Here is a 26466-nt window from a genome sequence, read left to right on the forward strand (position 1 = left end):
AGGCCAAAAATATGATAAAGCCTTTTATTAGTATGTGAACCTTTCTAGACATTTAAGAATTTATTCTGGGGCGGCGCCTGTGGCTCAGTGAGTAGGGCGCCAGCCCCATATGCCAAGGGTGGCGGGTTCAAACCTAGCCCCGGCCAAACTGCAACAAAAAAATAGCCGGGCGTTGTGGCGGGCGCCTGTAGTCCCAGCTGCTTGGGAGGCTGAGGCAGGAGAATCGCCTAAGCCCAGGAGTTGGAGGTTGCTGTGAGCCGTGTGACGCCACAGCACTCTACCGAGGGCAATAAAGTGAAACTCTGTCTCTACAAAAAAAAAAAAAAAAGAATTTATTCTGGAGAGAAACATTATAAATGAGGACAGGGTGGCAAACTCTAACTCACATTCTATCCTCACTGCACATAGAAAAAAATCACTCAGGAGAGAAACCCTCCATATGGAGACTGTGGCAGTGCCTTTACCTGGTGTAAAGCACATGCTAAGCATAAAAGAATTCAAACTGGAATGAAATCCTACAAATGTGGGAAGTGTGGCAATGACTTTATCCAGAGCTCAAATCTTAATACACATAAGAAAATTCATACTGGAGAGAAATCTTTTGGTTCTTTTTTTTTTTTTTTTTTTTTTTTTTTTTGTAGAGACAGAGTCTCATTTTATGGCCCTCGGTAGAGTGCCGTGGCTTCACACAGCTCACAGCAACCTCCAACTCCAGGGCTTAAGCGATTCTCTTGCCTCAGCCTCCCGAGTAGCTGGGACTACAGGCGCCCGCCACAACACCCAGCTATTTTTTGGGTTGCAGTTTGGCTGGGGCCGGGTTTGAACCCGTCACCCTCAGTATATGGGGCCGGCGCCTTACCGACTGAGCCACAGGCACCGCCCTGGAGAGAAATCTTATAAATGTGAATAATGTGGCAAAGGTTTTCAGTGGTCCTCAGTGTTAGTAAACATAAGAGAAATCATAGCAGAGACAAATGTGAAGATGTTACAAAGCCTCATTCCAGTAGGCACTGTTTTCTGTAAACCTTAGAATTCATGTTGAACTAAAACCCTACAAATGTCAAGAGATTGACTACTGTTTAACTACAGTAGTGGTTACTGTATCATTTAACTGATTGACTATAATGTTTTAATGCTTAAACCATTGTATAAATGAAAAATTTATAGCATATAGATGACTGACAAATGAGAGGAAAGCATTATATCCTATGAGCAGTACTCATTTCAGTACATAACAGAATTCATAGAGAAATTATACATATGTGAATGGTGTGACAGTATCTTTTTTTTTCACAGTTTCTGGCCAGGGCTGGGTTTGAACCCACCACTTCCAGCATATGGGGCTGGTGCCTTACTTGCTTGAGCCATAGGTGGCACCTGACAATATCTTTAAATGTGTCTCATGCTTTACTAATCATTATTCAAATGGAAGAAATCCTCTACAAATGTCAGTCATGTCTCAAAGCCTTAAAGTTGTGTTTATCCTGTTAGGTAGAGCTAAGGAGAGACTGGGGCAGATGATACTAGGAGATCCTTTGTCCATACTAAGAAGGACAAATTGCGCTGAAGGTGCTTCCATGAAACAAAAGCTGACTGATGTTTGTTCTACAAAGACGAGTCTCAGAAGGTAGAAAGGCCACAATGTGGAGATATGGCTAAGGCCACAAAAAAGGGGTCTTTGGAGTGGGCATACAAGTAAGATGACAGTAGGTTCAAGTGACCTATTGTGATTATGATAGTACAATTTACACCAGTTCTATTGTACTCTACAGTTTCAATGACAAATAGTGTGCATTCTCATTGATTATAGGGATAAAAATGGGAGGACTCTCCATTCTGGAAGGTTTTTCCATTTCCAAGAAAAATCATGAATATTTTATCCCCACACCACTTAACTTAGAATTGGAAAATCCATGTAAGGGGAAACATCTTACCAATCCCAGGGTCTTCTCCACTTGAAACTGAGATCTGTGTTCCTTCTCTGTAGTGTACAGTCCTTTATAAACTTTGTCCTTTTGCACACTTGTATCTGCTTGTTCTGCTCATTTGTTTCACTGTCTTGGTTGTAATAACCATGGTTTGGCACCTGGAACAAAAAAGGGGAACACATACCTCACCTCTGCTCCCCTGATATCTGACATTTTGGTGTTACTATCTGGGAGGAAAATATACATCTTCAGCAAGATAAACTAATGGAACAATAGACATTCTGAATTCACTCTGCCTGTTGGATATTACTTGTTACTCCTACATCTCTCTTGCTGTCTTCACTTCCAGGTAATGTAGCTCCTTACCTGCCCCTGCTTCATCTGCTTTTTTCTTCTTCACCTTGACAATGCACTTCATCTCCCAGTTAGTGCTGATAATTCAGAAGCTTAAAGGGACCCAGGCTCCACAAGCAGAATGTAAACTAGATTTTTAAGATCAAGGTAAGGAGAATGGGGATGAGTGGACCATAAGAGAAAGCCAGGCCATAAGCAGGTCAAAGAGCAGAAGGAAGTTTTTGAAATGGTTTCTACCACAATGAAAAAATGTTGCCAGGCACTGAGTTTCCCTAGAGGCTCAGGCAAAAAGGCACCCAGCCTGAGCCCTTCCCTAGTATGACTGTGGGTTGCTGGAATAAGAAATGGCTCAGGAAGGGGCCTGTGCTGGGACTATGCCCTCACTACTAGAGAGATGCACTGGAAGTGACATTGCCCTCTCCTGGAGTCAGAGGATCACATTCGCCTTCTAGCCCCTGTGAAATCCCTGAACCAGCAACGATCTTCTGGAACTCTTCAGTCTGATGGACAAACTGCAGCTTCAGAGCAAGGTCAGCTGGGAAGGCTGATTGTTCGGAAGCTATCTCTGTCACAGTAAAGAAACTGATGTTCCTAACAATAGAGCCACTCCTCTGCTGTCCCTGTACTTTCAGGGACTTTTTTCCTCTCCTATATTCCTTGTAGAAATGGAAGGTAAAATATAAACTCCTGTGTTTTCTAAAGTCCCTATTATCACTGATGTTTCTGTTTATCCCTTTTAGTGCTTTACAACTGCCCCACCTTATGTTTGGATGAACTGTCAACTTTAGAGACCTAAATCCACAGGCCTCCTTTCTCAGGCATTTATAAAGTAAAGAATTGACAAGGATGCAATTTTCTTTCAAAACAGAAAAAAAATGGGGGGGGGGCAAGAAAGATCCAATATGTAGAAGAGAAATGTGAGGAAAGTGAATACGAAAAATGATGGGTCATAAGTTACCTTAAAGGGAAAGAGAATAATTTTGTCTGGGACGAAAACTAATATAACAGTGTTTGTCCTAAAATAAGTCATGGTTTAATAGGAAAAATTTGGACTAAAGATAGGGCTTAGGCATGTTTAAAATAGTCTATGAAAGGCATGATATTGACAAAGGTGGATTTATCAACATTTTATATTTCACCAAGTTGGCCTAAAGGGAATCTCTACTTAAATCAACAGTTGGGCCAGGGGCAGTGTCTCAGGCCTGTAATTCTACCACTGTGGGAGGCAAAGGTGGATGGATTGCTTGAGCTAATGAGTTCATGACCAGCATGAGCACAAATAAGACCCCATCTCTAACAAAAATAGAAAACCCGAGGCAAGAGGATTCTTTGAGTCCAAGAGTTGGAGGTGCTTAGAGCTATGATGCTAGGGCACTTTTTCCAGGATGACAGCTTTAGACTCTGTCTCTAAAAAATAAAAGTTCAGCACCTGTTGATCAGTGGCTAGGGCACCAGCCACATACACTGTAGCTGGCCAGTTTGAATCCAGCCTGGGCTGCCAAGCAGTAATGAAGACTCCAACCAAAAAATAGCTGGACATTGGTGGGTGGCACTTGTGGTTCCAGCTACTTTAGAGGCTGAGGCAAGAGAATCTCTTGAGCCCAAGAGTTTGAGGTTGCTATGAGCTGTGACACTTCGGCACTCTACCTAGGGCAACATAGTAAGACTCTGTCTCAAAAAAAAAAAATAAAATAACAGAAAATAATGAAATAATAATATAAGAGAACTAAGTGTTCTTTTTTTGAGGCTTGGTGTCCCTAGTACAGTGGTTATGGTGCCAGCCACATTCATGAAGGCTTGTGGGGTTGAAACCAGCTGAGGCCTGCTGAACAGCCACAACTGCAACAAGAAAATAGCCAAGTGTTCTTTCAGGCCCCTGTAGTCCCTGCTATTTGGGAAGCTGAGGCAAGAGAATCACTTAAAGAGTTACAGGTTGCTGTGAGCTGTGACACCAAGTCACTCTACGGAGGGCAAAATAGACTGTCTAAAAACAATAAAAAAGGGCAGCGCCTGTGGCCAAATGGGAAGGGTGGCTTGTTTAACCTGGCCCCGTCCAAATTACAACAAAAATTAGCTGGGTGTTGTGGCGGGCACCTGTAGTCCCAATTACTGGGGAAGTTAAGGCAAGAGATTCACTTAAACCCAGGATTCGGGGATTGCTGTGAGATGTGATGCTACAGCACTCTATGGAGGGCCATAAAGTGAGACTCTGTCTCAGAAAAAATAAAAATACCTCTTTTTATGGCTGTGTATATATTGAAACTGGCAAATAAATTTCATCAATTATTCACCATCATTCTGCCACTATGGAGTGAAAATAAATCATTCTCGGTGTGTGTTCTGCCTGCCTGCCTGCAGCTGTATTTGATTAATTATGGGTGTTGAGATCAAGATTATTAAACTGTTATCACCACTCAAGATCATCAGTTTCTCCTTTTAAACTGAACAAAGAAAGAGGAGCCAATTTTATCCTGTAAAATCCCACTCTTTCTTAACTGCCTGACATTTTCACTCCTTCCTCTGTCTTTAACTGGTCACACCTCTTGGATTTTTGTTGCTAAGCTCAGATGACAGAACATGTACATGTAACTTCTGCCACACTTGAACAACATACTTTTTTCTTTCACAAATGTGTACTCTGGCCACACTGCATCCTTTCTGGTTGTGGTACAAATTGAGAACTCTGCCCTTACTGCTGCAATTTTTGAGTTGTGACATTCTCAACGTCAAAGGGGTTTGGACTGGATTTTTTACGTACTGCATCACTGTGGTCTTTTATAAACCTACAGCCTTGCTCTTCTCTTGGCTTTATAAAACTTCTTGTTAGCCACCCCTCAACTGGAGGCAAATGGTCTGTGATAAACCTCTTCACAGACTCCCTGAGAAAGATCCAGGAAGACACTCCAGACTCCTCTCAGGTTGAATCAATGGGCAGCCCTTTCACTGTGGTCACTGGTAAGAATCAGAAGAGACAGGAACATCATCTGAACAAGAGGACTGGGTGAGGCAAAGGCTAAACAGGTGCCCAACCAGAGATAGTTATGACACTAAGGTATTGGAGGTAGAAAGTGGTTTGATACTTGGTAACAGATTCCTTCTGCACCTGGAATCTGACGTTGTGATTCCAGGTGGGAAAATGCAGGGCCTGGAGAACTGGCCACCTGAGATAGGCACAGCATTGTCCACAAGTATTACTTAATCCATGACAATGATGCCTTTCTAGACAGTGACAATTTGCCTCAATGTCTGTAGGGATGCCTTTTTTTTGTTTGTTTGTTTTTTTAGAAAGTCTTATTTTATTTAAGGGATGCCTTTTCTAATGGGTAGTCTATCTCTCTTCTCCACTTGTGGAAAGCTGTGTGTCAAGACTTTCTAACAAATGCTAGGGCTGCATATTTAGTGCTTCACACTGCACTCTCTTCTATGACTAAACCTGGCTCTGTAGCAGGAAGGACAGGACAACGGGAAAACAAATTTTCTCTTAAAGCTCTTACATGCTGGATTGGAGAAAAAGAGATGCTTCACTGGCTAATTCAGATGCTTGATTTCCTTGTCTTGCTGGGGGGAGTCTTGTCTAAATTATGTACTCAGAATACCTTCTGTCTAGAAAACAATAGCCTTTCAATGAAGGTACAGCATGAACATGTCTGGGCGGAGCTACTCCAGCATCTGGAGGCTGAGGACAAATGGTCAGAAGAAATCAACATCCAGGTAAACTTCTCTGACTGGGAAGAGGATACCCCTAGGAAAGCCCTCAGGATCACCCCAGTTGAGGCCCACTTAAAATCAGGCTCAACCACCACAAAAAAGTCCATACTTTTTGAAGCATGAAGCAATAATAGACATAGCCCCTTTGATTGACAGCTTCATGAGACGTGGACCTATAAGGCTCTGTGAATCATTATATAAAGACCCTATTTTTTAATTTTTTTGAGGAGGGGGAGACAGTCTCACTTGGTAACCCTTAGTAGAGTTCCGTGGCATCACAACTCACACCAACATCAAACTATTTGGATCAATCAATTTTCTTACCTCAGCCTCCCAAGTAGCTGGGACTATTGGTGCTGGCCACATGCCCGGCTATTTTTTAGAGATGAGGTCTAGCTCTGGCTTAGGCTGATCTTGAACCTGTGAGCTCAGACAATCTATCTACCTCGGCCTCCCAAGTGCTGGGATGACAGGTGTGAGCCACCACACCACATGAACAACCCTATTCTTTTCATGGAAAAACCTGAAGGGTGGCGCCTGTGTCTCAGTAGGTAGGGTGCAGGACCCAAATACCAAGGGTGGCAGGTTCGAACCTGAAAGAAAATATTACCATGAGAATGTGACCACTTCTCGCTCCCTACCTTAGGAATGTGACCTTTTGTAACTGTTCCAGGAGATAGCCCCAGGAGCTTCAGCAAATATTTACTATTAAGTAAATAGCCCCAGGAGCTTCAGCAAATATTTACTTAATAGTAAATATTTGACTGTTAGTCTTGTCTTAAGACAGTTGAATAGTGAATTAGAGTTCTCCTTATCTACTTGGAATCCCAGGTGTGTGTATTCTCTCTTACTCTGATAGAATCCCTGCATGTCTACTATCCCGCCCATTTTGTAGTTTTTGCCTTTAAAAGCTTGTAAAAAACTGCTGTGGGGGACTTGATTTCTCGGCTCCTAAAAGAGTTGTGAATCAAGTCCCCCGTATACAGGAATAAAAATCCTCTTGCGTTTTTGCATCAAGAGACGACTCTTGCGGTTGATTGGGGTGGTCAGAGCTCCGGGCTGAGTGGGGGGTTCTGCCCCCAAGTCTTTCATTTGGGGGCTCGTCCGGGATATAACGACCACCCCTCACCTGCAGAGTCGACCTTGGAGGTAAGAAAGGGGTACCCCGAAAACTGTCTAGTCTGTGTCTTCAGTCCTTTTGTTTGACTTTGTGTGCGCGCTTTCGATTTCGCAGCCGTTCGGCACCTCGTGAGAGTGGCCGGACAGTGGTCGGTAGACGTGCCCGGAGGACCACAGGCTGAAACCCTGGGGGACACCCCAGGAACTGAGGAGAACCAGGGACGCCTGGTTGTCTCCTGCTGTAAGGGCGCTGGTCGAGTCTGGTTGTTCGATCAAAAATTACGGGAAACGCGCCCGTCTGATTCTGTTATAGGCTTGTGAAGGACCAAGTGTAGTAGGTGGGTCCTTGTACCTGTAATATTTCTGTTATTTCTGTTATTTGTGTTTCTGACATATCCACTGACGATGGGACAGACTGTGACAACCCCTCTGAGTTTAACTCTAGATCATTGGACTGAGGTGAAGAGAAGAGGTCGTGATCTGTCAGTAGAGGTTAAAAAAGGCCCATGGCAGACTTTCTGCTCCTCGGAGTGGCCTACTTTTAACGTCGGCTGGCCCTCAGGAGGAACCTTTGACTTATCTCTTATTTTTGCTATTAAAGAGATTGTTTTTCAGAGAGGACTGGGAGCCCATCCGGATCAACAACCTTACATCATAGTCTGGCAGGACCTGGTGCAGAATCCGCCCCCCTGGGTTCGGCCGTGGACTGCCACATCCAGGCCCCCGTCTAATCCTCAGGTGCTCGCTGTCCAATCTTCTGGTCCCAGAAAAGGGGGCGACAGTTCGGACCCCCCTAAGAAGATCTACCCGGAAATCCAGACTGATCATCTTCTCCTCGACCCTCCACCCCCTCCTCCCCCATACCCTCCCGCCTTGGCTCCTGTCGGGGGGCAGGGAGGACCAGCATCGCCGGATCCGGCGATTGCCCCCTCTGCACCCCCAGGGGAACCTTCACTGGGGCCCGCACAAGGTACCAGGAGTCACCGCCGGGGAGGAGTGTCTCCCGACACTACTGTTGCCCTACCCCTGAGGGCATACGGCCCCCCGCCGGTGGCAACAGATGAGGAACCACCTCCTCTCCAGCCCCTCCAGTACTGGCCATTTTCTTCCGCAGACCTGTATAACTGGAAAACTAATCACCCCCCTTTTTCAGAAAACCCCCAACGCCTGACTGGGCTGGTAGAGTCCCTGATGTTCTCTCATCAGCCCACATGAGATGACTGCCAGCAGCTCATACAGACTCTTCACTACTGAAGAGAGGGAGAGGATTTTATTAGAAGCTAGAAAGAATGTACTCGGGGCAGATGGGCGTCCTACCCAGCTCCCCAACATCATCGAGGCTGCCTTTCCCCTCTCCAGACCAGACTGGGATTTCAACACGGCAGAAGGTAGGGAGCGACTGTCAGTCTATCGCCAGGCTCTAGTGGCTGGCCTCCGTGGGGCGGCAAGACGCCCCACTAATTTGGCTAAAGTAAGAGAAGTAATACAGGGGGCCACGGAACCCCCCTCTGTGTTTCTTGAGCGTCTAATGGAAGCTTTTAGGCGCTACACCCCATTTGACCCTGCCTCTGAAGGACAGAGGGCTTCCGTGGCTATGACTTTCATAGGGCAGTCAGCTGTAGACATTAAAAGAAAGCTGCAGAGAATTGAAGGATTGCAGGACTATACCTTGCAGGATTTAGTTAAGGAAGCTGAGAAAGTATACCATAAAAGAGAAACTGAGGAAGAAAAAGAGCAGAGAAAGGAGAAAGAGAGAGAAGAAAGGGAAAATAAGAGAGACCGAAGACAGGAGAAAAACTTAACACGGATTTTGGCCGCAGTAGTAGGGGAGAAGAGCCAGGAACAGGTCCAAGGTAGAACTACGAAGTCAGGTAGTCTGAATAACCGCATCCCGTTAGATAAGGACCAATGTGCGTACTGTAAGGAAAAGGGGCACTGGGCCAGGGAATGTCCTAAAAAAAAGAAGAAAGAACTCTCCAAGAAAGTACTGGCCTTAGAGGAAGAAGAAGATTAGCGGGGACGGGGCTCGGAACCCCTCCCCGAGCCTAGGGTAATACTTAAGGTGGAGGGGAAGCCAGTTGAGTTCCTTGTAGACACCGGAGCTCAACACTCAGTCCTACTTGAACCATCAGGACCCGTCTCCAAGAAAAAATCCTGGGTTGTAGGGGCCACAGGGCATCAGCAGTACTCATGGACTACCCGAAGATCAGTAGATCTGGGAGTGGGACGGGTAACCCACTCATTTTTAATTATCCCTGAGTGCCCTGCGCCCCTCCTCGGGAGAGATTTACTCACCAAAATGGAAGCCCAAATCACTTTTACTCCTGATGGCCCAGAGGTAACCCAAAATAAGAGGGTAATAGCCCTGACCATGCATTTAGAGGATGAACATAGACTCTTTGAAAAGCAGCGGGAGAAAGGGACTAGTTTCGTAAATGACTGGCTAGAAAAATATCCCGGAGCATGGGCCGAAACTGCTGGAATGGGACTGGCTGCAGAAAGGCCGCCTATAGTCATAGAACTCAAAGCTACTTCCACTCCTGTGGCAGTGCGCCAATATCCTATGACTAAGGAAACTCGGGAAGGAATTAAGCCTCACATTCAGCGTCTCCTACAGCTAGGCATACTAGTAAAATGCCAGTCACCATGGAACACGCCCTTATTACCCGTCAAGAAACCCGGCACAGGTGACTATCGCCCTGTGCAGGACTTAAGAGAAGTAAACAAGCGGGCGCAAAACATCCACCCCACCGTGCCTAACCCTTATAATCTGTTAAGCTCTCTCCCTCCAAACCATATCTGGTACACTGTCCTGGATTTAAAGGACGCCTTCTTCTGCCTCCGACTACACTCCTCTAGCCAGAACATCTTCGCATTTGAATGGAGAGACCCGGACTCTGGAACAACGGGGCAATTGACATGGACCCAACTTCCACAGGGGTTTAAGAACTCCCCAACCATCTTTGATGAAGCCCTCCACCAAGACCTAGCTCACTTTCGCGCCAGCCACCCTCAGGTGACGCTCCTACAATATGTAGATGACTTACTACTAGCTGGAACAACAAAAGAAGAGTGCTATCGGGGCACAGAACTATTGCTAGAAGAACTAGCCCGCTTAGGATATCGAGCCTCTGCTAAAAAAGCCCAGATCTGCCAGAAAGAGGTAACGTACCTGGGTTATGCCTTAAGAGGAGGGCAGAGATGGTTAACGGAAGCCAGGAAGCATACTGTGACTCAGATTCCAGTTCCCCGCTCGCCCCGCCAGGTGCGAGAATTCTTAGGAACTGCAGGGTTCTGCCGCTTATGGATACCGGGGTTTGCTACTCTGGCAGCTCCCCTCTACCCTTTGACCAAGGAAGGCACTCCCTTCGAGTGGGGTGCCAGCCAACAGCGGGCCTTTGACAACATTAAAAAGGCCTTATTATCAGCCCCGGCCCTGGCTCTACCAGATGTAACAAAGCCCTTTGTCCTATACGTAGATGAGAAGAGAGGAGTGGCCCGAGGGGTGCTGACGCAGCCTTTAGGGCCATGGAAAAGACCGGTAGCATACCTCTCCAAGAAATTGGACCCCGTCGCTGGTGGTTGGCCAGCCTGTCTGAGGTCTGTGGCGGCAGTAGCGGTACTGGTAAAAGATGCAGACAAATTGACTATGGGGCAGAAGTTGACAGTCATTGCCCCCCATACTTTAGAAAGCATCATCAGACAGCCCCTTGACCGGTGGCTGTCTAATGCCCGCATGACACATTACCAGAGTCTCCTATTAAACGGAGACAGAGTCCAGTTTGGCCCGCCTGTCATCCTCAACCCAGCTACCCTATTACCTGATACTTCTGTCCAGAAAGATGTATTACACACATGCCAAGAAGTACTGGCTGAGGAAACTGGAACTCGGAAGGATCTCTGTGATCAGCCCCTGCCGGATGCCCAGCTGACCTGGTTCACTGATGAGAGCAGCTCCATAATAGAAGGTAAAAGGGTGGCCGGGGCGGCGGTAGTGGACGATAAGCAGACCATCTGGGCAAGTAGTCTGCCTGAAAGGACGTCGGCCCAGAAGGCCGAGCTGGTCGCCTTGACCCAGGCCTTACGTTTGGCGGAAGGGAAAAAAGTTAACATATACACCGAGAGCAGGTATGCTTTTGCTACGGCCCATGTTCATGGGGCCATTTACAGGCAGCGAGGACTGCTGACTTCAGCAGGAAAAGAAATTAAACACAAGGAAGAAATCCTAAGTCTACTGGAGGCTGTTCACCTCCCTAAGAAAGTGGCCATTATCCACTGCCTTGGGCATCAGAAAGGGGGGTCCAGAGTTGCCGAGGGAAACCAAAGAGCCGACCGAGAAGCTAAGCTAGCAGCTCAAAGGCTCAACATCCTGCCGCTATATGAAAACACTTTAAGGCCTAGCCTTAAAGAAATAGCACCCCCCCTTGCCAAACACTTTAAATATTCAGAGCGGGATCTTGAGAGAATGAACAGATTAGGCCTCCACTTAGAATCCCCAGAGGGGATCTGAGAAACTCCGGAAAGAAAAATCATCCTCCCTGAAGAGCAGGCGATCACCTTTTTCAGACAACTTCATAAATTAACTCATTTGGGCCCCAAGCATCTAAGAACTATTGTTCAGTCCTCCCCATACTATATTATGGAATTAAGTAAACTCGTTGACGCAGCTGCAAAAGAGTGCAGACCTTGCCAATTAGTAAACACCCAGCCTAGCACATTACCTCAGGGTAGACAACTCCGAGGAGATCGTCCTGGGAGCTACTGGGAAACAGATTTTACAGAAATTAAGCCGGCCAAATACGGATACAAGTACTTGCTGGTGTTCATAGATACTTTCTCAGGATGGGTCGAAGCTTTTCCTACAAAAAGGGAGACTGCTCAAGTCGTAGCCAAAATAATATTAGAAGAAATTTTTCCAAGATTTGGGCTACCCAAGGTAATCGGGTCCGACAACGGTCCCGCTTTTGTTGCCCAGGTTAATCAAGGTTTAGCCAAAATCCTGGGGCTTGAGTGGAAATTACATTGTGCTTATCGGCCCCAAAGCTCAGGGCAGGTAGAGAGGATGAATAGAACCCTAAAAGAGGCCATGACTAAATTATCCTTAGAGACTGGCATTACTGATTGGACAGTCCTCCTTCCCTTTGCCCTGTTCCGTGTGCGCAACACCCCTAGCACTGTCAAACTGACCCCCTTTGAAATCCTATATGGAGCTCACCCCCCGCTTGTTGCCATGCAGCACCTCCTTTCCCCAGAATCTTACTCCTCTCAATCTCTATACACCAGATTAAAAGCCCTTGAAACCGTGCACAAGGAGGTGTGGAGCCGGCTGATCGAGACCTACAAGCCCGGGGATCTGCAAATACCTCACCAGTTCCAGGTTGGAGATTCGGTGTACATCCGGCGCCACCGGACAGCCAACCTTGAACCGCGGTGGAAAGGACCATACCTGGTGCTGCTCACAACCCCTACAGCAATAAAAGTCGATGGCATCGCAGCCTGGATCCACGCATCTCATGTCAAACCAGCACCGCCGCCAGACTCCGGGTGGAAAGTGGAAAAGACAGACAACCCCCTCAAGCTCCGCATTCGCCGCAGTAGCCCTGCTCCTGCTGATACAACTCCCGGTGATAAGTAGTTCCGGTCCCAACCCCCATGCCCCCCAGAGGTTAACCTGGCAGGTTCTCTCTCAGACTGGTGATGTAGTATGGAGTACTACAAAAGAAGACCCTCCTTGGACCTGGTGGCCGTCCCTCACCCCAGATATTTGCGCCTTAATAGCAGGGCTAGATAATTGGGATATCTCCGATGAGACCTTTAAAGAGGTTCCATCAAGCCTTGATCACCATTTAACAAAGCGCTCACTTACCCAAGGCTCCACATCCCAAGGCCAGTACGTTGCAGACGCCCCTGGCTGTGGCAACTTGCCCGCCCAGCGCCGGATGCGACAAACGGAGTTCTATATCTGTCCCCGGGACGGGAAAACGAGAAGCCAAGCCAACAGATGTGGGGGGGTAGAAAATTTCTATTGTAAACAATGGGGATGTGAGACGACTGGGCAGGCCTTCTGGCACCCCTTCTCCTCTTGGGATTTAATAACCGTAAAGAGGAGCAGTACCGGAGCAGGATCAAACCCCCTAAATATTTCCTTCACGGAGAGGGGGAAACAAGCCCGAGATTGGATAAAAGGAAGAACATGGGGATTCCGTTTCTACATGTCAGGGTGGGATAAAGGATTTACCTTCTTCATCAAATTAAAAATAGAGACCCCCGTCGCTGTCCAGATAGGACCCAACATCGTACTCTCAGGACAGCAGCCGCCAGCTAGGCCGCCTATTTCTCCCCGTATGCCCCAGACTCCGAAGAGCACCCAATTTACTGAGGCCAGCACAGCCCCATTGCCTGCGAAACTGTCTCCCCAGGTAACATCCCCGGAGACTCCAAGCACCGGGCAGAGACTTCTTAACTTAATACAGGGGGCTTTCAGTGTTCTCAATACTTCCAACCCTAATCTTACCGAATCTTGTTGGTTGTGTCTAGCCTCAGGTCCGCCCTATTATGAAGGAATCGCCTTCTCAAGTATCTTCCAAAATACCACCTCCCATAATTCCTGTGACTGGGGATCCAAGATTACCCTTACAGCAGTCTCTGGGCAAAGCATTTGCCTAGGCACGATCCCCGAAAATCGCCAGCATCTGTGTAATCAGACCATTAAAAGCCCATCAACCACTATCAATTATTATCTAGTGCCCCCTAAAGGAGGATGGTGGGCTTGCAGCACTGGGCTAACCCCGTGCATTTCCTCATCAGTGTTCAACTCCACTGCAGACTACTGTATCCTCGTACAATTAATACCTAGAGTTATCTATCATGAGGCGAGTTCCTTCGAGGCAGAATTCAATCTCAGACCCCGTAGACAGAAGAGGGAACCAGTCTCTATTACTCTAGCTGTCCTGATAGGTATAGGAGTGGCGGCCGGAGTAGGAACAGGAACGGCTGCACTTGTCCAGACCCCACAATATCTTGAAGAACTGAGAGCAGCTGTAGATGAAGACCTAAAAGCCATAGAACAATCCATCACAAAATTAGAAGAGTCACTAACATCCTTATCAGAAGTAATATTGCAGAATAGACGGGGACTCGATCTCCTGTTCCTAAAAGATGGAGGGTTATGCGCTGCACTAAGAGAAGAATGCTGTTTCTATGTAGATCACTCTGGTATGGTAAAAGACTCCATGTCTAAACTCAGGGAAAGACTAGAAAAAAGACAACGAGATCGGAGGCCCATCAAGGATGGTTTGAAAGTTGGTACAGCCGATCACCTTGGTTCACCACTCTCGTTTCCAGTTTAATAGGCCCTCTTATTATACTACTTCTAATTCTTACCTTTGGGCCCTACATTCTCAACCGTATAGTCACCTTCGTCCGGGAAAGAGTGAGTGCTGTACAAGTATTAATGCTTAGACAGCATTACCAGTCTCTCCGCAGAGACGATAGCCTTGAAAATGAATACATAGAGCCAGAAGTTCCATGATTAGAACTTCCCAAAAAAAAACAAATGGGGGAATGAAAGAAAATATTACCATGAGAATGTGACCACTTCTCGCTCCCTACCTTAGGAATGTGACCTTTTGTAACTGTTCCAGGAGATAGCCCCAGGAGCTTCAGCAAATATTTACTATTAAGTAAATAGCCCCAGGAGCTTCAGCAAATATTTACTTAATAGTAAATATTTGACAGTTAGTCTTGTCTTAAGACAGTTGAATAGTGAATTAGAGTTCTCCTTATCTACTTGGAATCCCAGGTGTGTGTATTCTCTCTTACTCTGATAGAATCCCTGCATGTCTACTATCCCGCCCATTTTGTAGTTTTTGCCTTTAAAAGCTTGTAAAAAACTGCTGTGGGGGACTTGATTTCTCGGCTCCTAAAAGAGTTGTGAATCAAGTCCCCCGTATACAGGAATAAAAATCCTCTTGCGTTTTTGCATCAAGAGACGACTCTTGCGGTTGATTGGGGTGGTCAGAGCTCCGGGCTGAGTGGGGGGTTCTGCCCCCAAGTCTTTCAAACCCAGCCCTGGCCAGCTAAAACAGCAGTGACAACTGCAACAAAAAATAGTCGGGCATTGTGTTGGGTGCCTGTAGTTCCAGCTACTCTGGAGGCTGATGCAAGAGAATCCCTTAAGCTTAGGTATTTGAGGTTGATGTGAGCTATGATGCCACTCTACTAAGGGTGACAAAGTGAGACTCTGTCTCATAAAAAAGAAAAAGTTCTCAGGGGCACATGACAACTGGATATGTGAAAGTGCCAGTGAGAAGGAGAAGACACAGCAAAGCACGATGGAAAGTCACAGGTTTTAACTTTACTCTGTCTATAAATACCACTGGTGTTTTTCATCTTCCATAGCAGTAACATATACAAATGGTTTCCACCTGAATGGTTAGGATGCTGTAGGCGTCCTCAAATTTTTTAAACAGGGGGCCAATTCACTGTCCCTCAGATGGTTGGAGGGCTGGACTATAGTTTAAAGAAAAAAAACATGAACAAATTCCTATGCACACTGCACATAAAAAAAAAATCTTATTTTGAAGTAAAAAACAAAACAGAACAAATATAATTCACATCGCCTCATGTCGCCCGCAGGTCGTAATTTGACTACCCCTGCTAGCCTTTGTTATCTGACACCCTCTGTTACCAAGTACTCCACTGTAAATGCCAGTCGAATTACAAACTTGACATCTTTTGTTCATAAGGTGGTACTTCATAGACATACAAAACGTGACATTATAAGAAATATCCGGCGGTGCCTGTGGCTCAAAGGAATAGGGTGCCTTCGCCATATGGCTGAGGTGGCAGGTTCAAACCCAGCCCCAGCCAAAAAAAAAAAAAAAAGAAAAAGGAATCCCCCTGTATATATAAAACAAACCTCTCTTTTTCCCTTGGTTGCTTCATTAGAAGATTAACTCATAATTATGGTAGTTTTTTTTTTCTTTCTTTTTGAGACAGAGCCTCAAAATGTTGCCCTGGGTAGAGTGCTGTGGCATCATAGCTCACAGCAACGTCCAACTCCTGGGCTCCAGTGATTCTCCTGCCTCCACGTCCCAAGTAGCTGGGAATACAGGCACCCTCCACAATGCCCAGCCATTTTTTGGTTGCAGCTGTCACTGTTGTTTGGCAGGCCCAAGATGGATTCGAACCAGCCAGCTCAGGTGTATGTGGCTGGCACCTTAGCTGCTTGAGCCACAGGCGCCGAGCCTTTAAATTTTGTGTGTGTGTGTGTTTGTAATTTTGGTAGATTAATAAGAGAAAGGTGGGGTGGTGCCTGTAGCTCAGTAGGTGTGGCACCAGCCACATACACTGAGGCTGACTGGTTCGAACCCAGCCCTGGCCAGCTGAAACAACAATGGCAAAAAAAAAAATAGCTGAGCGTTATGGGAGTGTTGTGCCCAGATCTTGAAATCCCCCATAAAGACCACTAAGGAGCCCAGTCCGATGCAAAAACAATAGAGCTGTTTATTCACGGATTCGAATCTGGGCTTCTCCTGCCGCAGCACGAGGGCAGAGAAGCCCCTACCACAGAGGGAAGAGCAGTTTTAAGCACACAGAAAAGAAAAGTGGGGGGAGGAATAGGGGCTTAGGGGAAAGATTTACTACTACTGGGGCGGAGAGTGGGTGCCGTTATCGTTATCGCTCGGGGGAAACACACTGGAGCTGGGGTGGAGGATGAAGCAGGTTGCCTATCACCTTTGGTATGCAAGCAGGTTGCCTATCACCTTTGGTATGCAACTGTAAATTGAAGGCTGGGGGCAAAGTGGGGTCAGTGAACGCTGTGAGACAAAATGGAGTTAGTTTTTTTTTTTTTTTTTTTGTAGAGACAGAGTCTCACTGTACTGCCCTTGGGTAGAGTGCCGTGGCGTCACACAGCTCACAGCAACCTCCACTCTTGGGCTTATGGGATTCTCTTGCCTCAGCCTCCCGAGCAGCTGGGACTACAGGCGCCCGCCACAACGCCCGGCTATTTTTCTGCAGTGTGGCCGGGGCTGGGTTTGAACCTGCCACCCTCGGCATATGGGGCCAGCGTCCTACTCACTGAGCAACAGGAGCCGCCCCAAATGGAGTTAGTTTTAACAAAATGAAGTTAGCTTTGTCCTTTCAGGAGGTGCCTGTACTCCCCACTACATGGGAAGCTAGGGAAGAGAATGTCTTGAGCCCAAGGGTTGGAGGTGACTGTGAGCTGTGTCCTGATGGTACTCTACCCAGGGAGACAGTTTGAGACTCTATCTAAAAAAAAAATTAAAATAAATAAGCAAAAGGTTTCATTCTAAATACCATGTGTATGGGTGGAAGCACATGAATGATTACCCATAGATTCAGTAATGATCAGAGACTTTTATAGATGCCTTTTGGAAAGGAGCAGGGAGAATGTGGAAAGTGTAGGTGCAACAAGTGGTTGCTAGGGGAGAGTGTGTGTAGATGGCTGGAAACAGATTTATTTGTAGATTAACCTCAGAGACAGGTATCCTCCTTCACAAGACCTTGGGGCCAGATCTATTAGCATGGAATAAGGAAGTGAGCAGGCCCTTTTGATTCCCAGTCAGGTTACTCAGGTTTTATGTATATATTTAAAAGGCCTCTTCCAATGCTGTGTGATCATGACTGGCCTCTATTGTTTTTTGTTGTTGTTGTTGTTTGTTTGTTTTTAGAGACAGAGTCTCACTTTATTGCCCTTGGTAGACTGCCTGGGCATCACAGCTCACAGCAACTTCCAACTCTTGGGGTTCGGTGATTCTCTTGCCTCAGCCTCCCCAGGAGCTGGGATTACAGGAACCAGTCATAACACCCGGCTATTTTTTTGTTGCAATTTGGCTGGGACTGAATTTGAACCCACCACCCTTGGTGTAGGGGGCCAGCGCCCTACCCATTGAGTCGCAGGTGCCGCCCATTGACTGGTCTTTAATTGAAAATATTCTTTATACCAAATGTTAGGCCTAAGTGTGCCTAGGCTAAAGCAGATTAAGTGTCAGGCCTAGGCTATAATGGAAAGATACCACTTAACTCCTGGCAAATTTCCAGACTGCAAGTATTCAGAAAGAAATGAAATAAGTCCAGTTCACCCCCAAGAAAACTAATTGTTCACTTCCAGTTTTTTGCTTTTCACTCCCTGGGAAACAAACCAACTGTCCTCAGAACGACCTTTAAATAATACCAGGTGGAGAAAATACTGAGACAAAGATGTATGAAACTAATATGTCTATGGGGTGTATGACGTATAACTAACCCCCAAATTCAGCTTCTGTACAATGCTTGCTTGCTATCCTACCCAGATGCACCTGGACAGCCTGAGTGCCAACCAGGATGCAGACCAAGCCTTACAAACCCAACCCCTTAAACATGTGGGGCTGCTCCCAGAAACACCACTTTGGGACATTGAGGCAGTGACAAAGCAGCTCTTCAATAAAGGGACTCTGGTATAAGTGAAACTTGTTTGGCAGTGTGGTCTTTGTGGAACTCCTGGGCACAACACAAGAAGTCATATTTTGGGTTGAAATTTCCTTAGGTCCTTCATTTCCCTCAACTGGAATTTCCCTAGAAGTTTCACACCGTAAGAGATGAGTTGGCACCTGGGGAGAGACAGAGCGGGTTAGTAATGTAGTCATAAGATGTTTGAAAAGAGATATAAGAACATAAATTAGGATAAGAATGAATAAGCAGAAAAGAACAGACCTGAGCACATTTCTCCACAGCCCATTAAACCAGTCTCTCATTCCTGGGAATAGGTCAGTCCAATGGAATGGTTTCATTAATTTGGTGAAGAGTATTTATCTTGTTGTTTAATAGAGGTAAATCAGTCTTTATTTGCCCTGACTGATTTATGTAAACACACAACATTTTTCTCCAATAATAATAAAGGCTCTTTCATGTTGAGTAGTCAAAGCATGTAGGATGTGGGTATTTTTTTGTTGTTGTTAGGTTTTTGGCCAGGGCTGGGTCTGAGCCTGCCACCTCTGGCATATGGGGCCAGCACCCTACTCCTTTGAGCCACAGGCCCCTCTCTAGGATGGGTTGATTTTTGAATTACAATAGGTGCCAGGCTACTAAGCTCTGGTTGAAGTATTCCCAATGCTTGAATGTTGATGTTGAGCTCTTGTTCTATTACTATGGAGAGATTCATGACTGTGCTTTCAATTTTGTAAGTTCCAAATGTTGGGAAAAGGAATTTGATTATTCAAAAGAACTTTGAATTATTATATAGAAGAGGATTTCTTATAATGGTGCGTTTTGTATGTTTATAAGGTGCTACCTTATGAACAAATATACCCCAAGTTTGTAATTTGACTGGCATTTAAAGTGGAGTACTTGGTAACAGAGGGTGTCAGACAACCAAGTCCATAACATCTTGACCATTCGGTGGGAACCATTTGTATACTTTTTTACCTCACATGATAAAAAGAGCAGAGTTATAGACAGAGTCAGGTTAGAACTTGTGACCTTCCAGTCTGGAGTTTGCTGTGTCTTTTCCTCTTCACTGGCACTTTCACATATTTGGTTGTCATGTGTCTCTGAGCAAAGATAGTTCTTGACTTTTGACAGAAGTTTTTCTATGTTCATTTGTCTTTTTTTTTTTTTTTTTTGTAGAGACAGAGTCTCACTGTACCGCCCTCGGGTAGAGTGCCGTGGCGTCACACGGCTCACAGCAACCTCTTAACCCTTGGGCTTACGCGATTCTCTTGCCTCAGCCTCCCGAGCAGCTGGGACTACAGGCGCCCGCCACAACGCCCGGCTATTTTTTGGTTGCAGTTTGGCCGGGGCTGGGTTTGAACCCGCCACCCTCGGCATATGGGGCTGGCGCCCTACTCACTGAGCCACAGGCGCGGCCCTCATTTGTCTTTTCATCTGGTGAAGCAGTATGTTTTTTCTTCTTTGGCTGTGGATACTACATGACACGTCTATTTTCCAGATTGGTTTCACCAGGCACTCATATTAGCAGAAACAAAAATAAATTCGAGTTCCTTTATATGATTTAGATGTTGGAATAACTGGCAATGAGACTGAGTAGTTACTATGGCTGGAGTTTGAAAGACTGGTATAAAGGTCAGGCAGCACCTGTGGCTCAGTGAGTAGGGCCCCGGCCCCATACACCGAGGGTGGTGAGTTCAAACCTGGTCCTGGCCAAATTGCAACAAAAAAATAGCCAGGAGTTTTGGTGGGCACCTGTAATCCTAGCTACTGGGGAGGCTGAGACAGGAGCATCGCCTAAGCCCAAGAGCTGGAGATTGCTGTGAGCTGTGATATCACAGCACTCTACCGAGGATGACAAAGTGAGATTCTGTCTCTAAAAAATAAAAATAAAAAAAGAAGGGGTGCTGGGTCTGTGCATGAATTGTTGGAAAAACAGTAAGGGGTAGTAAGAGTAAGGTATTGTTTGAAAGAAGAGCTATAATGGAAGATAAAAGGGGGAACGGGGGTAGATTGAGGCAAAAATTGAGTGAAAATCACTCAGCATCAATGTGTTTTATTTCTAAAAGTGGGGTGTGATTAGATGAAGAAGTGAGTAGACATGACTGTTGCAGTTTTTAAAAGGTAAGATAATATAGATATAAACGAGATTACTTTCTTTTCTTTTATTTATGTTTTTTCTTTTTTTTTTGAAACAGAGTCTTACTATGTCACCTGTGGTAGAATGCTGTAGCATCATAGCTCACAGCAAATTTGAACTCTTGGGCTTAAGCAATTCTCCTGCCTCAACCTCCCAAGTAGCTGGTACTAAAGGCATCAGTCACAAAACCTGGGTATTTTGTTGTTGTTGTTGTTGTTGCAGTTGTTATTGTTATTTAGCAGGCTCTGGCTGGGTTCAAACCTACCTGCCTTGGTGTATGTGGCTGGTACCCTAACCACTGACCTATAGGCGCCAAGCCATAAATTAGATTTCTTGATCTGTGATCTTGGCAAAAACTGTCTACTTCATGAAGTTTGTGACTTTAGGGGCCTGGGCTCTTTACTTTCAGTTCACCTCCTGTAGAGGTCATCCTTTAATTCTCACTGCCATGAGAACTCCAGTTTTCCATGGCTGACAGGAATCCAGGATTTCTTTTTCATGTTCATGACAGCCTAGGTTGCCGGGAGCCAAAACGTATCACAGAAATGCCCCTTGCTATCTTGATTGTACGAGCAAACTATTCTCAGGAATTCAACCGTAAACAGCAACGGTACTTTCCCCTTGCATATCTCCTCAAAAATGCACCCCCCGCCTTAGGGTCCTTCTCCTAGTAATTTTCCAGAAACTAGCCCCCTCCCCGCCTGGTTAGGAATAGCCCTTAGTTACTTCCTCGTTTGTGTGCTTATAAGTCCAGCTGAAAAATAAACTCGACGGAGCTTGATCAGACTCTTGACTTGCTCTCATTCTTTCGTGTCTCTTGTCCCCTCATTCGACTGACCCCTTTGTTTCCCAGGTCCCCATTGAATTCCCCGCAGGCCGGGGCAATAGGTGATTCATTAAGAGTATTTCATAAAGGCATCTTAAATGGATGTGACAGCACATCTAATCTTCTAAGATTGTTGATGTCCATGTGATCTCTTGATCAAACATGCTGACAAGACCTGTCAGGTGGGGGAGGCCATGTTCTAGTCACCTGTTGATAATATACTTCAAGCATATTAGTATCTCTATGTAGCTAGTCACCATACAGAACTGTTCATTTAAATGTCCATGGTATGTCTTGGCGCCTGTAGCTCAAGCGGCTAAGGCCCCAGCCACATACATCGGAGCTGATGGGTTTCAATCCAGTCCGGGCCTGCCAAACAACAATGACAACTACAACCAAAAAATAGCCAGGCGTGGTGGGCACCTGTAGTCTTAGCTACTTGTGAGGCCAAGGAAAGAGAATCACTTAAGCTCAGGAGTTGGAGGTTGCTGTGAGCTGTGATGCCACAGCACTCTACCCAGGGTGACAGCTTGAGGTTCTCTCTCAATAAATAAATAAATAAATAAATATATAAAACCCCATGGTGGGCTCAGAACTTGTAGCTTAGCTGCTAGGGGGCCAGCCACATACACCAGAGCTGGCGCTTTTGAACCCAGCTTGGGCCTGCCAAACAATACCAACTAAAACAAACAAATCAAAAATAAATAAATAAATAGCCAGGCGTTGTGGCAGGCACTTGTAGTCTCAGCTACTTGGAAGACTGAGGCAAGAGAATCTCTTAAGCATATGAGTAAGGGGTTATTGTGAACTGTGATGCCAGGGCACTCTACCGAGAGCGATATAGTAAAACTCCATCTCAATAAATAAATAAATAAATAATAAATTCCCATGGTGTTCAGTCAGTACAAAAATAGGTTTATATGTGCCAAGTAGGCATGGAATGACAGAACACTGTTTATAAAGAGGTTAACCTATGTCTTTTTTTGTGTGTGTGTGTGAGATAGAGCTTCATTTTGCCACCCTGAGTAGAGTGCCATGGTGTCATAGCTCATAGCAACCTCAGAGTCTTGGGTTCAAACGATCCTCTATCTTCACCCTTCCAAGCAGCTGGAACTACCATGATGCCCGGCTAATTGTTTCTATTTTTAGTAGAGATGGGGTCTGCTCTTGCTCAGGCTGGTTTCAAACTCCTGAGCTCCAGCAATCCACCCGCCTCGGCCCCACTGAGTGCTGGGATTACCGGTGTGAGCCACTATGCCTGGCCCCTAAACTATGTCTTTTAATTGGAGTATTTCAGATTTCGTAAGGGCCAAAGGTAAAGCTTCTGGTTATTTAAGTCCAGTATTGTGACAGATTTTTTTCAAAATCATTTTTATTTTTAGATTTTTAAATTTTATTTGTCCTGAGAATTGGGGCTGGCATGGGGTATAAAATTTAAATAAATACCCTAGAGTTATAGTAAGCAAGTGGTTTAAAATGAGTTTCCTGATTTGATTTAATGCATAAAGGAATATTAAAACATGAGATAATCTCAGTTACTAGTATTTTTAACCACTCTTGTAGTATCAGGACATCTAGTTAAACAACATTTAGTCTATTCATTAAACAATACAAAGTGAGAAAAGGGAGGTGCCTGTGGCCTAGTGGGTAGGGCGCAGGCTCCATATACCAAGGGTGGTGGGTTCAAACCTGGCCCTGGCCAAACTGCAACAAAAAAATTGCCGGGTGTTGTGGCGGGCACCTGTAGTCCCAGCTACTTGGGAGGCTAAGGCGAGAAAATCACCTAAGCCCAGGAGTTGAAGGTTGCTGTGAGCTGTACCCCCATGGCACTCTACTGAGGGTGATAAAGTGAGACTCTGTCTCTACAAAAAAAAAGAGTGAGAAAAGATTAAATCTGCCTTGTTGTCTGTGGATCAAGCGGCTAAGACTCCAGCCACATAGCACATGAGCTGGTGGGTTCAAATCCAGCCCAAGCCTGCCAAACAACAATGACAACTACAACCAAACAAAAAATGGCTGGGTGTTGTGGCAGATGCCTGTTATCCCAGCTACCTGGGAGGTGGAAGCAGAAGAATCGCTTAAGCCTAGGAGTTGGAGGTTGCTGTGAGCTGTGATGCCACAGCCACTCTACACAGGGCTACAGCTTAAGGCTCTGTCCCCAAAAAACAAACAAGGTTGGCGTGGCTCAACGGAGTAGGGCGCCAGCACCTTATGCCGGAGGTGGCGGGTTCAAACACAGCCCTGGCCAAAAACTGCAAAACAAACAAACAAAAAAATTAAATCTGGAGATAAATTTGTAAAATCAATTTGTAGTGTCAAAAATGAATAGTTTGAGTTTTGGAGGGGCCATTTCCTCCAGTGATTTGATGAGTCGTAAACAGTGCACTCAGAAATAACTTCATTGTAGATATTGTAGATCCCAGGACAATACTAACTCTCTCTCTCTATATATATTTTTTTTTCTTAACCATGCCCCATTTGCATATATTTCCGTATGTTGGAAGATAAGTGCAAGTGAAAAAGTTAAAAGAAAAGGGGACAAGAGAGTCTGCATAGCTTAATATGCAAGTCATCTCATATTATAGATTGAATGGTTTTTATAAAGAATTTTTATTCATTGCATATTTTTTTTTTTTTGTGACAGAATTTCCAGCTGTCACCCTGGTAGTGTTCTGTGGTGTTATAGCTTATAGCAATCTCCAACCCTTTGGCTCAAGCCATAGTATTGCCTTAGTTTTCTATTTTTAGTAGAGATGGGTTTGCTCTTGCTCAGGCCTGGTTGCTAACTTATGAGTTCAAGAAATCCAGCCACCTTGCTTTACCAGAGGGCTAGGATTACAGGTGTCTGCCACCGCACCTGGCCTTCATTGGCTTTTAAATATTATTTAAAAAAAAATTCAGACTTTATCTTTTATTTTATTTTTTTGAGACAGAGTCTTACTATGTCACCCTCAGTAGAGTGAGGTGGTGTCACAGCTCACTGCAACCTCAAATTCTTGGGCTCAAACGATTGTCTTACCTCAGCCTCCCAAGTAAACAGAAATTTTTACAAATTTCTGAAAGTTGGAGTTTACATTTTATGAAATATATTTAACCACTATTTATTTGGTTTTTCTTAAAGTAGACATTTGAGGCTTTTAACTAAATTTGATCATTTAATTATCAAATTTAATTTTATTTTAAACATATTTTAGTTTCTGTTACTATTTAAGACAGGATTAAAATGTCTGTTGAAAAAAAAAAACCCTCAAGAGTTTAAAACATAAATCTGAGGTATCTTGGAATCTGAGACAGAACTTACCAAAAAGCTTAAGTTGGAGTGAAGCAATGGACAGGTTATCAGGTACCTGACTTGGACTATTGGTGCTTGTGCTCTGTTTGTTTCTGGGAGTCTTTGGGTGTTCTATTCTATTTTAGAGTCCACTTTTGATAAAAATTAAATGAAAGAGAGCTTACTTCAGCAAAGAATATTTCCTAAACTGGTCAGTTGAATTAGAAGTGGTTTGGAGAGACTCTAATGTTGAGAAGATGTATGGACAGAAAAGAGAAAGTGAAGTATAAAAACAGTTGGATTGGATAAAGCCCAGTGTTTGTCTTACTTAAATACAGTTTGAATCAGCAGGCTGTTTTTGATTGGATAAAATTCTATGACCCACAGAGAAGAAAGAGTAGAAAGGAGTAAAGATGCATAGAGTAAACTTCACTGAGGAAAAACAGATAAACTTTTTATCTTGTAAGTGAAACTATTAAGCCTGAATCAACATAACTAAAGATGTAAGAAGTATTTTCAGAGGTGGAGAACACTTTTTACAAGATCTAGAAAAGAGGCTTGGCACCCACAGCTCAGGGGTTTGAGAACTCTCCACAAGCACTGGGTGGTGGGTTCTAACCCCGCCTGAGCCTGCTAAACAACAATGACAACAACAGCAACAAAAATGGCCAGGCATTGTGTTGGGCTCCAGTAGTCCCAGCTACTTGGGAGGCTGAGGCAAGAGTATTGCTTGAGTCCAAGAGTCTGAGGTTGCTGTGAGCTGTGACACCACAGTGGTCTACTGAGGGTGACACAGTAAGATTCTGTATCAAAAAAAAAATCTACAAAGAAAGCCATTACTAGTCATGAGTAAGAGGCAAATTATAATTTTGACTAGTTACATATTTTAGGGTCCCAACTTGTCAATTAATCATTTATATATAAATATTTAAAAGTCTCATATATCTCTATAGAATATAGAAAAGTCAAACTTGTGTATAGAAGGGAAAAGAACTAATGAACATTGTAAGTTATAAATATAATTTTTTTTTTAGACGGAGTCTCAAAATTTAGATGTCTTTTTAAATTCATTTTTGGTCATTAATCCCAATGTTATGTTTATTCCAAAAGCAACTCAGTGTAATGCCTCTTTATAAGGCCCAATGCCTTTTTATAGAAAAGGCCATTTCTAAGATTCCTAAAAATTGACTTTCAGAAATAGACTTCGGATAGAATAGACTACGAGAAAAGACTTAACTCTTCAGAGCTTCACATGTTTGGTACACACAGTATGCTGCTTAGAATTTTGTGTGTCCTGGACCCCCAGTCTTTCCAGATCACCCTCCCCAGATGTGTTACTGACACAACACACCTCCTGGATGGAGGAGCCTGAGGAGAGAACTCCCTCTGAGTCACAAAGTCAAGCTCAGAGACATAAAACATGACTAGAGGAAAACCTCAAACGGCTTTGTTTTCTGGGTCCCAAAACAAAAAGGACAGACATATTTTACCATCTGTTTAACCAGAGCCAACAGAAAAAAAAAAAAAAATGGGGAATCTGACTGGTAAGTAAAACATCTCAACATGTGATTTTATGTTTATCATGCAACCTTCTGATTACAAATCTGACTAGTATTCAGGTGTTGTGGGCCTTGGAGTAAAACATTTCTCATCACTATAAAGGGATATT

General features: G+C 44.8%; 1 protein-coding gene across 1 annotated transcript; it reads left to right on the top strand.

Moving 5' to 3' along the window:
* The first annotated feature begins 7317 nt into the window (after positions 1-7317).
* Positions 7318-13168, top strand: LOC128572919 (uncharacterized). Its single transcript, XM_053573076.1, is given in 2 exon segments — positions 7318-8350; positions 8352-13168. Coding segments are annotated over 2 exon segments (5229 nt in total). The 5' UTR covers positions 7318-7514; the 3' UTR covers positions 12745-13168.
* The last annotated feature ends 13298 nt before the right edge of the window (positions 13169-26466 follow it).

Source organism: Nycticebus coucang, chromosome 20 (genome assembly GCF_027406575.1).
Source record: "Nycticebus coucang isolate mNycCou1 chromosome 20, mNycCou1.pri, whole genome shotgun sequence".
NCBI lineage: Eukaryota > Metazoa > Chordata > Mammalia > Primates > Lorisidae > Nycticebus > Nycticebus coucang.